This window comes from Acanthopagrus latus, chromosome 5, assembly GCF_904848185.1.
Source record: "Acanthopagrus latus isolate v.2019 chromosome 5, fAcaLat1.1, whole genome shotgun sequence".
Taxonomy (NCBI): Eukaryota; Metazoa; Chordata; class Actinopteri; order Spariformes; family Sparidae; genus Acanthopagrus; species Acanthopagrus latus.
In genome coordinates, this window is record NC_051043.1 from 11,978,814 (window position 1) to 11,993,063 (window position 14,250).

The window sequence follows — 14,250 nt, forward strand, 5'->3', positions numbered from 1 at the left end:
TGAACCAACCAGTTAAACTCACAAAATGTAGAGAAAAGGACATTTGTTTAAACTATTTTCCTTAGTAAACTGAAAAATACAACCGTACATGGTCATAAATCAGGTGATTTTCCAGAGCTGGGATTAGTGTTGTCATTCTTGTGAGGTCATGGAGGGATGGTGTGTATGGGCATGAAGGATCTCTGCCTTTTTCGATGTTAGTACTTATTGCCAGGGAAGGGAGGAGAGGATAAAGAAATGTTTTACTTGAGAATTCTTCAAACATAATCAGCAACTATTATGCTGCCCAGTTGGACTATATAGACCAGCCCACGCAGTGGCCATGGAGTGCTTTTTCTCCTCTACACAGTTTTTGAGGTTAAAGGAAGCACAAGGACCTCTGAAAGCTCTTGATCTTTTGTTCGTTAAAAACTTTTGATACGAAGCAAGGTCTTGCTCCCAGTTATTCAGAATTAGAATTAATTCCAGCCGTTTCTTCTGTTCTCTCCTCTCTGGAGAAAGATGATGCATTAACAGTTAAGAGCATCATCGATTGATGGCTTCAAGAGTTGTGCTTCCGTGCTGTCTGGATTTGTAAGGTCTATGCTGCAGGGTACTGCCAGCCGGGTACATTCAATTTAATTCCATCAGGCAATGAGGCACAATGTGAAAAATATCAGGTTGGAACTGGCAATGTAAATTCGTTGCTTGTTTGAGCCAGTCAAACAGGAATTTTGGACACTAGCTGCAAGGTTATCACTGAGTTGAGTGAACCTTATTGCCAGACAAACTCCGCAGTAATCAGTAATCAGTAATCAGTAATCAGAAGACATTTTCGTATGAAATATATATGATGTATTTAAGATGTGGATGTTTACCAAGAAAAAGTTATTGAAGGAGCAATTAGAATATCTTGTGTGGCCTGCCCTCTTCCAGGTTTCTGCCTATTAAAAGGCATTTTTTTTTACAACTGTTACCAAGTGCTTGCTTATGGGGAAATGTTGGGTCTTTGTAAGTTAATTAATTAACAGACGGTGAAATCTTTAAGAGGATGGTCTTAAGGCGTCCTGTTCCCATGAAGGCAGCATGAGGTTGCGCTGCAGAAAGCTGACAGGAACAGTGAAGTAAGAAGTCACTTTGCTATGAAATGAAACTGAATTCAGTTGTATGTATGTAGACAAAAAACTGAATTATATACTGTTACAATGTATGACAACTGTGGTGGACAACTTATAAGTGTGTATTACAACCTGCATAGAGAAAAACAAAAATATTAGTTGTGTGTATGTAGGGCACCAGGGTCTAGAATGAAATCTTTCAGGGACCACATGGAGGAAATGTTTTACCATTTTGACGGCAAAAGACGCACAGCACAGTGCAAGACATGCGACATAAACATCTCGAACAGCCAAGCAACAACTTCAAACTTTGTTCGTCATTTGAAGAGCCATTCTGCCCAGTAAGTGCTTGTCAGTTAGCTAATATTATCCTGTTAGCCTAGTTGGTAATTAACTTTAGCTTGATATGATACGGAGGTGGGGGTGGGGAGTGTCGGTTTGTCGGTTTGATGGAACTTGTTTTTTTTTTTTTTATTTGCCAACATTAACCCCAGACAACATAAGCAAACCTTCCGACCGGTTCATCACAAGACTGGCTGTATGATTTACGAACAAGCAACACAGGGTTTAATGAGCTAAATAACATACCAGCCATCCAACAGCGAATCATTACCCAGTGTTTTCCCTGCCGATCTTAAGCAACGGCGGCTGCCTGCGTGATTTTGGCCACTACCTCTGTGTGTGTGTGTGTGTGTGTGGTTGTATACATTAGCTATTGATGTTTACTGACAGTTACTTATATCTTGTCTTTTTACTTTCACTTTCACTAAGATAAGATTCTGCTGGTAAAATTGCAATAATAAGGTGACTTGACTTGACTTGCGCAAGAAAAAATGACTTGGGAATTACTTTAGACTTGAAGGTTAAGGCTTGAGACTTACTTAAGAATTGCACATATGTGACTTGGTCCCATCTCTGCCTACAGTCAAATATGGTGGAGGTTCAAAGATGTTTTGAGGTTGTTTTGCTGCCTCTGGAACTGGATGCATTGATTGTGTGCAAGGAATCATGAAATTTGGAGACTATCAAAAGATTTTGGCCCACAATGTAGGGTCTAGTGTCAGAAAGCTGGGTCTGCTTCAGAGGTCATGGGTGTTCCAGCAGGACAATGACCCAAAACATACCTCACAAAGCACCCAGAAATGGTTGGAGACAAAGCACTGGAGAATTCTGAAGTACAGCACAGTCCAACATCAAGTCCAACAGTTGAGGGATTTCAACATGAGAGGATTCTATGTGTACACAAGCATTGTGGAGTTGTCAGCATGTCCTTGGTCTTGGCCACATTCAGAAACAGCCAACTGCTATGAGCCCAGACAAAACATAATTGCCCACCAGTGTTCTGTAATCCATCTGTGAAAGATCAATACCAGTGTCTCTATTCAATGTTCTCTCTGTAGGGCAGAAACAGCTGCCAGCCAATATTAAATGTTGACTTTATTCTTTACCTTATAAGATGGAGAAGGTAGAGGCACAGAATTAGAATCAGAACATCTGACACAGTCCCACTGTAGTCTTACTGTCACATCGCGGTGAGGTTGTCTTGTCTTGGGATCTGTCTCGTGAATTTCATGTTTTATTTTGAAAGTAACTCTCCTCTCGTTTCAGGTCACTTGCCCTTCCTCTTGTGTCCCTGGTCTGACGTCATCCCTAATTCCTGATTGTTTCCACCTGTGTTCCCTTCCCCCATGTGTATAAAGTCTTTGTCTTCCCCTGTCTGCGTCGCCAAAGTATTTCATCTTCCATGTCGTTTACCGAAGCCTTGAATCACAGTCCTGTTTCTTGCCTGGTTAAGTATTGTTCATTTTTTATTTATCTGAGTTTTGTCCTCTTGAGAAGAGTGATTTTGAGTTTGTATTTTTCTGGTTAAGTTTTCTGTTTGAATTTTGAGATTTCATAGCTTTTCTGTTCTCCTCCTTGTGAGCGATTTTTTTTTTTTTTTTTTTTTTTTTGTTGATAAATTTCATACGAAAGTGTAGATATTTTTTATAGCCCTCGTGCTTCCTCTTTAGAGAGATTTATTTTGTAATTTTGATATTGTAGTTCATTCCAAGGATAGTGTAGGCTTTCCTCCTGCGGGAGCGTTTTTTGTTACTCTGTTTCATGTTGTTTGTCTTGTTCGTCTCACAGATTTTCATAGCCTTTTGGTTATCATTCATTCTGGAGAGTTGCAAAAACAGATTAATAAAACTTGACATTACTTCTGCCTATACTGCATCTGAGTCCTCTTTCCTGTCCAAGACTGACACATTCGTCCTTGTCTAGTTTCTTTGAGGATACAACAGTAAATATAGTCTACAGAAAATAAAAGATAAATAAAATGAGGGCACTTATTAGAACATGTGCTGATAATATGCATATGTTGTCCCACAATGCAATGCACAAGCAAATGGAGATGTTACTCTCACATGCAAAACATCAATATTTGTTGCTTCAAATTTCATTAACACTGAGATGAGACAGTTGAGCAGATAGATAAAAGCAATAGTGAAAAAATAAGCAGCTAACCAAAATTTAAGGCGAAGGTCTGAGTTTCAGGTTTGGATTTAAAGGCTCCAACGGCGTCAAACTGTCAGATTGACTGAATTCAGGAAGTTTTTTTTCAGAAGAATGGTGCTTGCACAGCTTGTTTCAGACAAAGGGTGAAATGAGGAGCTGCATAAAGGACCAGCGTAAGATAAGTACACTTTTGAAAGATGCAAACCTACTCTAGTGTAGTCCAAGAATAAAAACATAGTCAAAATCTGCCTAATAGCTCCTCTTTGAGGTGTTGATCAAAAGAGACGGTACAGTCAAATGTATCACCAATGTTCATAAAGTTTGTTATGTGGCAAAACTACGGAAGCTCTGAGAGGCAAGTGAGAATTCTGTTTTCTAGTGATCCATTGTCTAAATTCTAAAAAAAAAAGTGAAAACATTTTTTTCACCCAGTTCTAAGCATGAAATAAAGTTTTTATTTTTTATTTTAAAAAATCAAATTAAACCACTGAACTGCATACTACTATCAAGAACTCCTCACACACACAAACTCAAGGATGTGCAGGAACGAGTGGGCAAATATTATCTTCAACATCCTTCAAACATTGGCAAAGATTGTTTCCATCATCACACTGCTTCTTTTATCCTTATGAAATTCCTCCTGCCCTGCAGGAGGGATGCAACAGGTCTTTTCAGAGAACACACACTCCATGCTGTATGCCTGCACACACTTAAGTTCTTTTGATAAGCCACCTTCATTTCACAAGGGATAGTGACAAATTGACTGTCCTTCTAACTTCCATTACAGTGACATCTATATATAATAACACAATGATGTGTACAGTGGGTCCACACAAGGTCTTTCATTGACAGATAGACCTTGACTCAGTGTAATTACTTATGTGAAAGGAAATGGCCTCCACTTCACAGATGGAGCTTTCTTTTCCTGACTATTGAGACACTTGTGATGACACCATCGAGAGGTCACTCATCAAAGTGGAGGAAGAAATCATGTGAAATTATGTTTGAGTAAGTCTCCTGTTAGAATAAATTGCAGACTCTCAGTGGAACATTGGCCATAGTGCACCACTGTAATGACATCTTGATCAGTAAAAATAATACAGTCACTGAACAGAAACACACTTCAATGTTTTTATTTATCGCGCAACATAAAACAATATTGTGGGGTTTTTACCACATACACTATGTATTCACATAATACACCATACAGCTACAAAGAGAGAGAGACTGAACAAAAACACTTTTTTTTTACATACTGCATCCTTGACATGAAAATAATGAACCAAGAACAATCCTAAAACTCAAAAAGGAATGTAGCTGCCAGTTTTGTAGGTTCATTTATATTTTTTCTATGGGCCAGGGTCTGAGTCTCTACCCTAAATTTGGAGTGTTCGTTCAATGATGTGTTCAATAGACTTCTAAAAGTGGGCCATACACAGTGAGACGCATATGTATATCTATGTTTGTGTGTATGAGAGAAAGACAAAATATACAAGGTGTTCCGAGAAAGAGAGGGGTGGAGTAAAGGAAGTGCATGACTGGGTAGAGGAAGAGGGAGGCAGTACACAATTGTTTTTCTTGTATTGTTCAGATATCTTAGCATTCAGTTACCATCAACATGTACAACATACTCAAAAGATTATTTCAACAGCCTTTGGTACTTGCGCTGTACCAAATATGAAACCCAGATAACAGTCCTCATATAATATGACTCTTTATCTCATCCTAGTTCAAATGAGTTCAAGTACAATATGGAATGAATATTAATAAAGAATGTGATCAACTGTTTGAGTGCCCCCCCTGCCCCCAAAAAGAGATGTAAATTTGTAGCATTGTAACAAAAGACTTTTTCATAAAGTCAGCACCAGGGCAGCTTCTGATCATGTGAAACTGCTTGAATCAAAAGTATAGTTCTCTTGACATTCAAAGAGCTCAGAAAAATATCTGTGGTGATCATTTATCCCTCACATTTGTTTTTTTTTTTTTTTTACACAGTGAATCTAAAGGTGTAGCATCATAGCACCAGCTGACCCCATTTCGGTACGCGCTCGGGAGGTGGCACCTCTCATGAGAACCATCCACCAAACTCGTGAGACATTTAGACATTTACAAAGTTATTCAGTTTCATGTACACTGTTTCCCTAGCACCCATCCCATTGTTAGGCAAGTGTGTGTGTCTGTGTGTAATGTGGGCCCTGCTGCCGTGCTAGTCCCAGCCCCTCTACCTGTTGGCTGTGATGTTTGTATCATGTGATAAAGAATTACAAATGAAACAGGGGTGTCATGAGTGCCAAGTGCATACATACTATAATGAGAACTAGAGTGGATATATAATGATAGATACATCTAAAGAAGCAGGGAGCAGTCTCTTACCTGATAGTCTAACACAACTAACAAAGATTGCTGGGCTATAACTCGCTAAAACATTGTCCACTGATTCACCTCAGACTGGCTCTGCAACTACCATTATGTTCCTCAACATCCTCCTCTTTGGATGCGGTCCTGCACAGTATCGTTGGTAAATTTATCAAGAGCAACTCTACTGATATTAAAAGAATAGTTCAACATTTTGGGAAATTAGTTTAATCGCTTTAGTAAGAAGATTGATCACTCCCATTTCTGAATGCTATACATAAAGCTACAGCCAGTAGCAGTAGCAGGTTTGCTAAGAATAAAGAATCGAAAAATTACAGATCAACGTGTTTAGACTCCAGGTTTTGATTAAAAAACAAACCATAATGTTCTAGTGAGCTTTTTTGTTACCTGTCAACAGAGTCAGGCTAGCTGTTTCCCTCTGTTTCAAGTCTTTATGCTAAGCTAAGCTAACTGCCTTCTAGCTCCAGGTACATATTCGGCTTACAGACATGAGAGTGGTGTCCATCTTCCAGTCTAACGCTCAACAAGAAAGTAAATGAGCTTATTTCACAAATCTTAAACTATTAATTTAATCAGCAAGCAGCACATGTCAGTTTAATTGTTTACTGACAATAGATCAATATTATTGAGTACCACATAATTACAATTTTGGTATTTTCAAGCTTATATCGAAATATGATATTGCCATTAATTAGCAATGAGTCGCAGGCAAGCTTTTTAAAACAGTAAAATTCATGTTTTTACTAGATATGAGGTTCTGGTCAGAGAAATGCAACATGGGGGATCCTCCAGTTATTTTGACTGTCGCCAGTGAGTAAGTCAAGTGTTGTCTCATGTTACATAGTTGGGGCAAATGAACTTGTTTTTAGAAAGTGTCAGGTCTCTGTCAGTGACATGCTGACAAGGGGTACAGTACTTACGAAAGCAAAACAGCAGTGTTACTAAGCACACGTTTACACACAACACATTGGGACCAAGTGTTGTTTACTGTTGTTGAGGGCTGTCAGAGACTTCAAAATACCCCCTTGTCATTCATGGTTCAGTTACTATCCTCACCAGTTAAATAATCTTACCTAAATATTTTAATATTTACATTTTTTTTTTATCTCTCTCTTGAGAAAATAAAAAACCCAAAAAAACCTAAGCTTCAAGTTGTCAATAATCGGCTCTTTCTTTTTGTCATTAAAATCAAGATTAAAAGTGCTTTTATAAATCTTTTTCTTTCTATGTACAATTTGTATTAGCTATATAAAAAAAGATGAAAAAAAGCAATAACATCAAAGACAATCATTATCATCATCACCATGTAGTAATAAATAAGAGTAAAAAAAACAAAAAACAAAAAAGCAAGTTAAAATGAGTGTGGATATCTAAAGCACACAAAAAGACATATGCATGATTCTCTGCCCTCAGTAGCAAGTTGTGATTGTGACCAGTGTCTCTACAGCGTGAGGTAGAGAGCTGGAGACCTTCGGAGAGTAGACCAGGGCCTCGACCTAAACAACCACCCAGCGGCCAGGAGTCAGCCTGTATCGAGTTCTTTTAGTTGCTCATTTTAGACTTATATGAATCAAATAGTCACATGGTTGATGGAGAGAAAATCAAAACGATGTAAGGGATTCTATCCAGGCTATCAAAGTCTCTCTCTTTCATACACCCAAGCATTTGTAATTTTTGTCCAAGCACGCATGTGCACACAAACACACACACACACACACACACACACACACTCACTCACTCACTCACTCACTCACACAGCGAGAGATTCATTGATTATTGGAGCCAACTTCCAGAAGCTACAGGGACTCCCTTTTACTCTCAGTCTTCTCTATGAAAGGGTTACAAAAACCGCATTGAGTGACTGTGCTTTCTCAGCCCTGGACAGTGTAAACTGCAAAAACTCCTCAAAAGGAACCAGTTCTTGAGCTGAATGACAGAGCTGCAACCCTAATGCGGCCACTTTGATTGGCTGGCTCTGTGGTGACAAGGTGCCTGCTGAAGGACACGCCTCGCTCTGCTCTAAGATGACAGCACCACGCAGAGGAAGGAGTGGGCCCTTCACAGTAAATCAAGTGTAATAGGAGAGCACCAAGTGTGTGTAGGAGCACCAAAATCACTGCTGTCCCAACACTGATTCGTTCTGCTCTTCCTAAAAGCATCTCCAGACTTCATTCACATTTGAGCCGCAGTGGGACAAAGACCAGCTTTGCCTTTAGCTCTGCCATGCATGATCAGCTAAAAGGGTGGGAGAGCTCCCTCTGCTGGCCATGAATGGGTGAAGCAGTAAGGCAAGGCTATACTGGCTTTTACATGGACCTGAAGCTCTTGTTTGTACAAACCACTTTGAAACGGTATTCACTGCTGCCCTCTAGAGTTCACACTGGGGAGTGCTCACTCAAACTAGAATGTTGAAGGAAGATAAAGTGTGTCTCCTGTTCCATTTGTATGTGGTGATTGCAGATATGGGCCACATAACATTAGCAAAATGTATCAGTTATGTTAGCCTCTGTGAAGTACCAGATATGTGCAGCAAAGGAAAGCATGTGTAAGACAATTCATTATACTTTTCTTAGCATGACAATTTTTCTGCACCTTAAGTCATTCTGGTACTCGACCGCAGCCAATACAAACATATTTACTTGCTAGTGCTAGTTGAGCCAATTATGTGATAGAGCACCTAAGTTCAGCACCAACTGCGATGGAGAGTTGCGGAATGAGAGTCAATCAGAGCTGGAAGTTGAGCACCAGGCAAAAGCTGAAGGGGTGTACAAGAGGAGGAGGAGCACATCATCCGAGAGAAGCAGCAACATTTTCTCCCAATGTGGTTAAAAAGGGTGATTTCAATTATTTTCAACCTGGGTTTGTTTTACTACTTTCCTCACCATGATGATTGGTTTTGTTTATAACTTTAGTTTTAGCCTTGTAGGGGCTCTGCTCTCCAATACCGTGGCAGCCACGTTTTTTTAAAAGTGTACTTTTACACATTCTGCTTGTTACACTAAACACATCAAAAAGGTATCAGTGCAAATACAACTGATAATTCTGTCATACACTATACTGCTTTGACCACTGACTGACTTTCACCAGTTTTGTAGACAAGCAAAATAGTTTTAATTTGTACACTTTGTTGGGAGGATGAAGTGCACAGGTTTACCCAGCTAATGGGGAAAACCTGACAGAAATACGTAGAGAATTTATATGCATGTTCCAAGCAATTAAAAACAAATGTTGGCCAGCCCTGGTACAGTGTGTCTATGCTGTGCAGTGATGCTGGTAAACTCAATCAATTTCAGCCTTAGCAATGAACATTTTGACACAATCTTTACACTAGCCAAAACTAGGAAATTGAGGCCCAGGTCAATAATAATTGTAATTATCCCTCTGCCATAACTAGCTTAAAAATACGCATCTGTATATTGTAAATATACAGATATGTATGTATGGTTACTGTAATATCGATTTGCTGTCTTGTCAGGTAGATAATTGCTCCTCCTCTCAGTACAGCTGGAAGATTGAAAAGAACAAAGAAGATCAAACAGAAAATAGGGTACATGTTTTCCAAACATGGAAAAAGCAACTGTCTGATTGACTCAGACTGATTGATTAAAAAAAAAAAAAAACATAACCAAAAACAATCACATCATTAATAATAACATTAATGAAAACAGCAATAATTAAAAAAACAAGTCTTCATTATAATAATACCTGTAATAACAACATTGACAGTAACAATAGCAATCATAATAATATTGATAATAATAGCAATAATTAGAATCATTAAAATTCTATAAACAAGAAAAAGCAATGGAGTTCCTCTCCAGGGAAGAGAGAGGAAGAGCACCACAGGCAGTGTGTCTGAATCCCAAACCACTGCCTGACATGAGGTAAAAAACAATAAAAATGTCCCCTCCTCCAAGTGGACTGCGGAGGGGGCAGGATGGAGAGATGCCAGACTGCTGGACGGCTGAGAGACATTCATCCTGCTCAACGCTCTCTCCAGCCCTCCACTGCACCACTCTGAAGCACTCAGTCTGTTTGTGTCTTACTGACCTCAGACAAAGTGGCTGTAGGGCCCAGTGAGGCGGGTGAAGGCATAGGGAGACACAGTAACCATAGAGGTCGTTTGGAACGTGGGGGCTAACCGCGTCACTGGCCCCTCCCTCTTGTCTTTAGATTGTCCAGGACCTGGACTGGCACCTGCCACTGTAGCCCCCCACTTGCGTTTCTTTCCAAGGGCCTTGATGTCCTCCTGGGAGAGGCCAAGGAGAGCCGCTTCCTGCTGCCTCTGCAGCGCTCTCTCTGCCAGCAGCTTCATTTTGGCCTCCCACAGAGCTAGGCCGTGCATGGGCTGGTTGAGGTTCTTGTGCTGGTAGAAGACCAGGGAGATGCGGGTGGGGTGGGAGCGATCAGGCTTTTTGAGCGGAGTGGTAGCATGTAGTTCCCGACGAGCACATTCAATCAGGATGGAGCCATGGGCTGGTGCTACAGCTACACCACCAATGTTGGGATCCAGGAAGTTGTGCTCACTGTCAGACCACACCTCATCATCATCGTCGTCACGGCCCTTGTTGCTCTCAACGTCACTCTCAGCATGGCTGCGGTTCCAGCAGGCTTGATCTGACTGCTGCAGGGCATCAGGGAAGAGGCGACCCTCAGGGGCAGGGGACGGGGTACTGCCTGCCACTGAACCTCCACAGGACTTCCAGGCCTTCTCTTGGAGCCCAAGGGGAGTGGAACACCGACTTTCACCTGTCTTGGACCAGATCTTGTCAGGGTAAGCTCCTGCAGGATTGCTGTGCTTCAAACCAGGGCTATACACTGCAGGTCCCATGGCCCAAGCATTTGGCTGAGGACTAGGAGCAGGGCTGGCCCAGTGCCTTGGGGTACCTGGCTGTGGTGTAACTGAGCCTGAGTTAGAGCCACCAGGCTGTGGTGTACCTGGGTGAGGGGTGCTTGAACGTGGGGTGCCAGGGTATGAGGAGCCTTGATGTATGTTACCTGGGAGTGCTGTGCCTAGGTGAGGGGACGGAGATGGAGAAGAAGGTACCTGGTGTAATGGCGATGGGGCAGGGGAAGGCATCTGGGCATTTGAGCCAGGGTAGGATGTCCACTGCTGGGGATAAGGAGTGGGCTGCTGCTGCTGGGGATGCTGGTGAAACTGCTGCTTGTCTGGGTTCAACAATGAGGCTTCAGCACGTTGTTTAGGGTTCAGATGGCCCTCCCAGTTGGTGGGAACGATACTTCCATTAAGCTTGTGACCTGGCCAGGCCGCAGGCTGGGGGGTGGTGCTCGGTGTGCTTGCACCAGCCTGGCTGGGCATTGTGCCTTCATAGACTGGCACATCCATAGGCTCCTGTTTGATGATTGGCGTTCCTCTGTTGGAGGACTCCGAGGTGACTGAGGACGGACGGGACTGGTTGTAGTCAGCAGGCTGGGTGTAACTGCTGTAGTTTGGTTGGTTGGGTTGCTCGGGGTAGTTAGGGTAGGACTGGGCCATTCGGGCCTGGAGGCTCTGAATATCAGGCTTCTTGTCGACCTGGTCAACCTTGCTGCCTGCTTTGGGCAAAGAGCTATTTCGACCCTCATAGGTCCTCAGCTTAGGGCGGAAAAGTGCATTGGGGGGGTAGTTGTAATAGCCATTGTGCATTGCGGGCAGGTTGTGGTGGTAACCATTTACTGGGTCTGGTGCAGAGGGCTGGCCAGTTGGGGGAAGGCCTCCCCTTGCATAGAAGGCAGGGTGTGGATAGATGTTGTTGAATGGGTCTGCTGCCTGCATGGGGTATCCATCTATTGATCCATTGAAGTGCTCCTTCTTGATGTTGGGCTTCACCTCTTGTTTGATCATTGCTAAATGTTTGACAAAAAGGAGAGGAGAAAAAAGTTACAAACTAATATTCAAATGCATTTCATTTTGAAGCAACGTTTTGTAAAAATTGGCATTTTGGGCACCCCTGGTTTCGGAGATCAACACCACTGTCGTTAATACATATACCAGGTCTGTCAGACAAAACATGTTAAGATGTTAATGTATTAAAAGACACGGTATCATCAAAATGATCTATTAGCTATTGTTTTAAGGTAAAAGAAAGTTACATAATGTTGCTTTAATTGTTTATGTCCTTTTTGGACCTTTGTGTTGGAGCTCAGTTACACATTAGTTGCAGGTAGGGTAAATAAATGCATTTCAGGCTACCAGATCAGGCTCCAATTCAAGCAATTAAAATAGTTTGCCTTACAATTAGAACATCTTTTAAAGAACATCAAACAATCAACACAACAACTAACCTTTATTGCCTTGGAGTTGAGGGGAACCAGTGATGCAGACCTCAGCCTTAACCACAGTTTTCTCTGGTGTTTCCCCTGCCTGCTGCAAGAGTTTATTTTTCTTCTTCTCGGAGGAAGCTTTCTTAGCCTCCAGTCTACGCTGTCGGCAGGACTTGGCAGGTTCAGGCAACTTGCGTACCTCGCGGCGGAAAGCCTGGAGCACCTGAATTGCCCCCGTCTTCATCTTGAGGCGCTGTGCCTCCTCATTGCCAAACTCATCAGTCAGGGAGACCTTGTAAAGTGGCAACACGTGAAGCTGCTCATCCTCAGGGATCCTCTTCACCTCACGGTTGTCCTCCTTAGTCAAAGTACACACCTAACAGAGAGACAGAGATGAAGATTAAATATAATATGAGCAAAGCTACAGTTTTTAGTTACCCTATTTGTAGGGTTGAATAGGTTCACACAAAAGATAGAAAAATAGATAAAAATATTTCAATTGTTGACTTCAAAATAGCCTCAAAACCCCCCAAAATAGGCACATGGTGAGTAATCTTACCACTGTGCAACCATTGTAGAGGTTATGCTGGTCCTTGTGAGCATGGGCACAGAAGTCCATGCAAGCAGTGACTCCAGAGAATGGACGGCCTTCCTTCAAGCCAAGCCTGCATTCTGGAGCTTTTGACTCTGACAAACACTGAGGAAGTAGGCAGAGATAACCAAGTCAGTCCCTGCAGGTAGGTATTTTCTGTTTTTTGGGAAATGTATCATATGACAAGCCATAGTCTTGATAGTCTGGTGTACAGTGCTACTCTGTGGAAGATGACAGGTGTAGCATGTGGCTGCATGTTACTGTCTAAACAGTGTACAATGAATGTAGACTGAACACTGAACATACCTGGTTACTGTACGCCTGTGGGGCCAACTGCTTGTACAAAGGAGCCACCTCAGTTGCCAGATTCTGGAAACTATTCCTGAGTTTGTCCTCCTGACAAGCAAAAACATATTTCACAGGTCAGAACAAAACAGAGCCAAAAATGTTATGAAAGTGACTAAACTCAGTCATAATTAACATTAATATATTTCTTTATAATGCTATGAGACAAGTGGCTTTTATGTTATAAGTACCTCTTCAGGGTGATCTCCTTGTAGCCTGAACTTGCGTGGCATTTTGCTTCGGGCGTACTTACAGCCATTGAAGTACATACTCCATGAGCAACCGAAGGAGAAGGAAGCCCCACAAGTTTCAGGGTCCTTGCCTTGACACGCACAGGTACGACTGCAGGGGGAGACAGTGAGCACTCTCAGTTTAATGCATGAATGCAAATATTTTGACTGGGGTAAGGGGGATTTAACAATGACAGAGAAAGTTAAAAGACAAGTGCTTGGAGCATTACTGTTAAGGCACATTCATTCACCATCCTGAAGTTTTATGAAACAAATATATTTCTATTTTATCTTACATTCATATACACAGACAGATAAAATTTGACCTATTTGTATGCCAATAATGCAGGTTAGAGGCTGCTGAGCCCCATATGGGGAATGGTGGTTATGTCTTAAGCAGGTTAAACAAGAGTGTGTTAGCATCCATTCATAGCTATCTAGCTCCACCGGTTATGTTTTAATCTGTGTCTGTTTGTTTGTGTGTTTGTTTGTTTGGTTTGCCAGCAGGACTACACCAAAACTACTGAAATACTTCCACAAAACTTCCACAAAATGGCTGATGGGTTTTGGCCCAGAATGAACCCAATTAACTTTTGGTATGGATCCAGATAAAGGGAAGGATCCAGGATTTTTTTTTCTCACTTTCATTAACATTGCAAAATAAGGTGTTTTTGGTCATTTTTTTGGCTGGTTTCTGTCATGAGTATCATTCTAGCTGCAGGCATGTGGTGTATGACATGGACAGAAAGTACACATAAATGTGTGTACACATCTGGTGAGAAAGATGCATCATTTTGCTTTTGTGCATACATACATAATTTCGCTTGAATTTAGCTTAATACCTCTG

General features: G+C 41.6%; 1 protein-coding gene across 4 annotated transcripts in view; it reads right to left on the reverse strand.

Moving 5' to 3' along the window:
- Nucleotides 1-4,713: 4,713 nt before the first annotated feature.
- tet3 (tet methylcytosine dioxygenase 3) overlaps nucleotides 4,714-14,250 on the reverse strand; it is a 33,807-nt gene continuing 24,270 nt past the window's right edge. For all 4 annotated transcript variants that reach the window (XM_037097874.1, XM_037097875.1, XM_037097876.1 and 1 more), the window contains 5 exons: nucleotides 13,365-13,515; nucleotides 13,135-13,224; nucleotides 12,796-12,933; nucleotides 12,258-12,612; nucleotides 4,714-11,819 (listed from right to left, as the gene is read on the reverse strand). In XM_037097874.1, coding sequence (XP_036953769.1) covers nucleotides 10,024-11,819; nucleotides 12,258-12,612; nucleotides 12,796-12,933; nucleotides 13,135-13,224; nucleotides 13,365-13,515 — 2,530 coding nt within the window. In that variant the 3' untranslated portion in view covers nucleotides 4,714-10,023. The remainder of the gene's footprint in view (nucleotides 11,820-12,257; nucleotides 12,613-12,795; nucleotides 12,934-13,134; nucleotides 13,225-13,364; nucleotides 13,516-14,250) is intronic.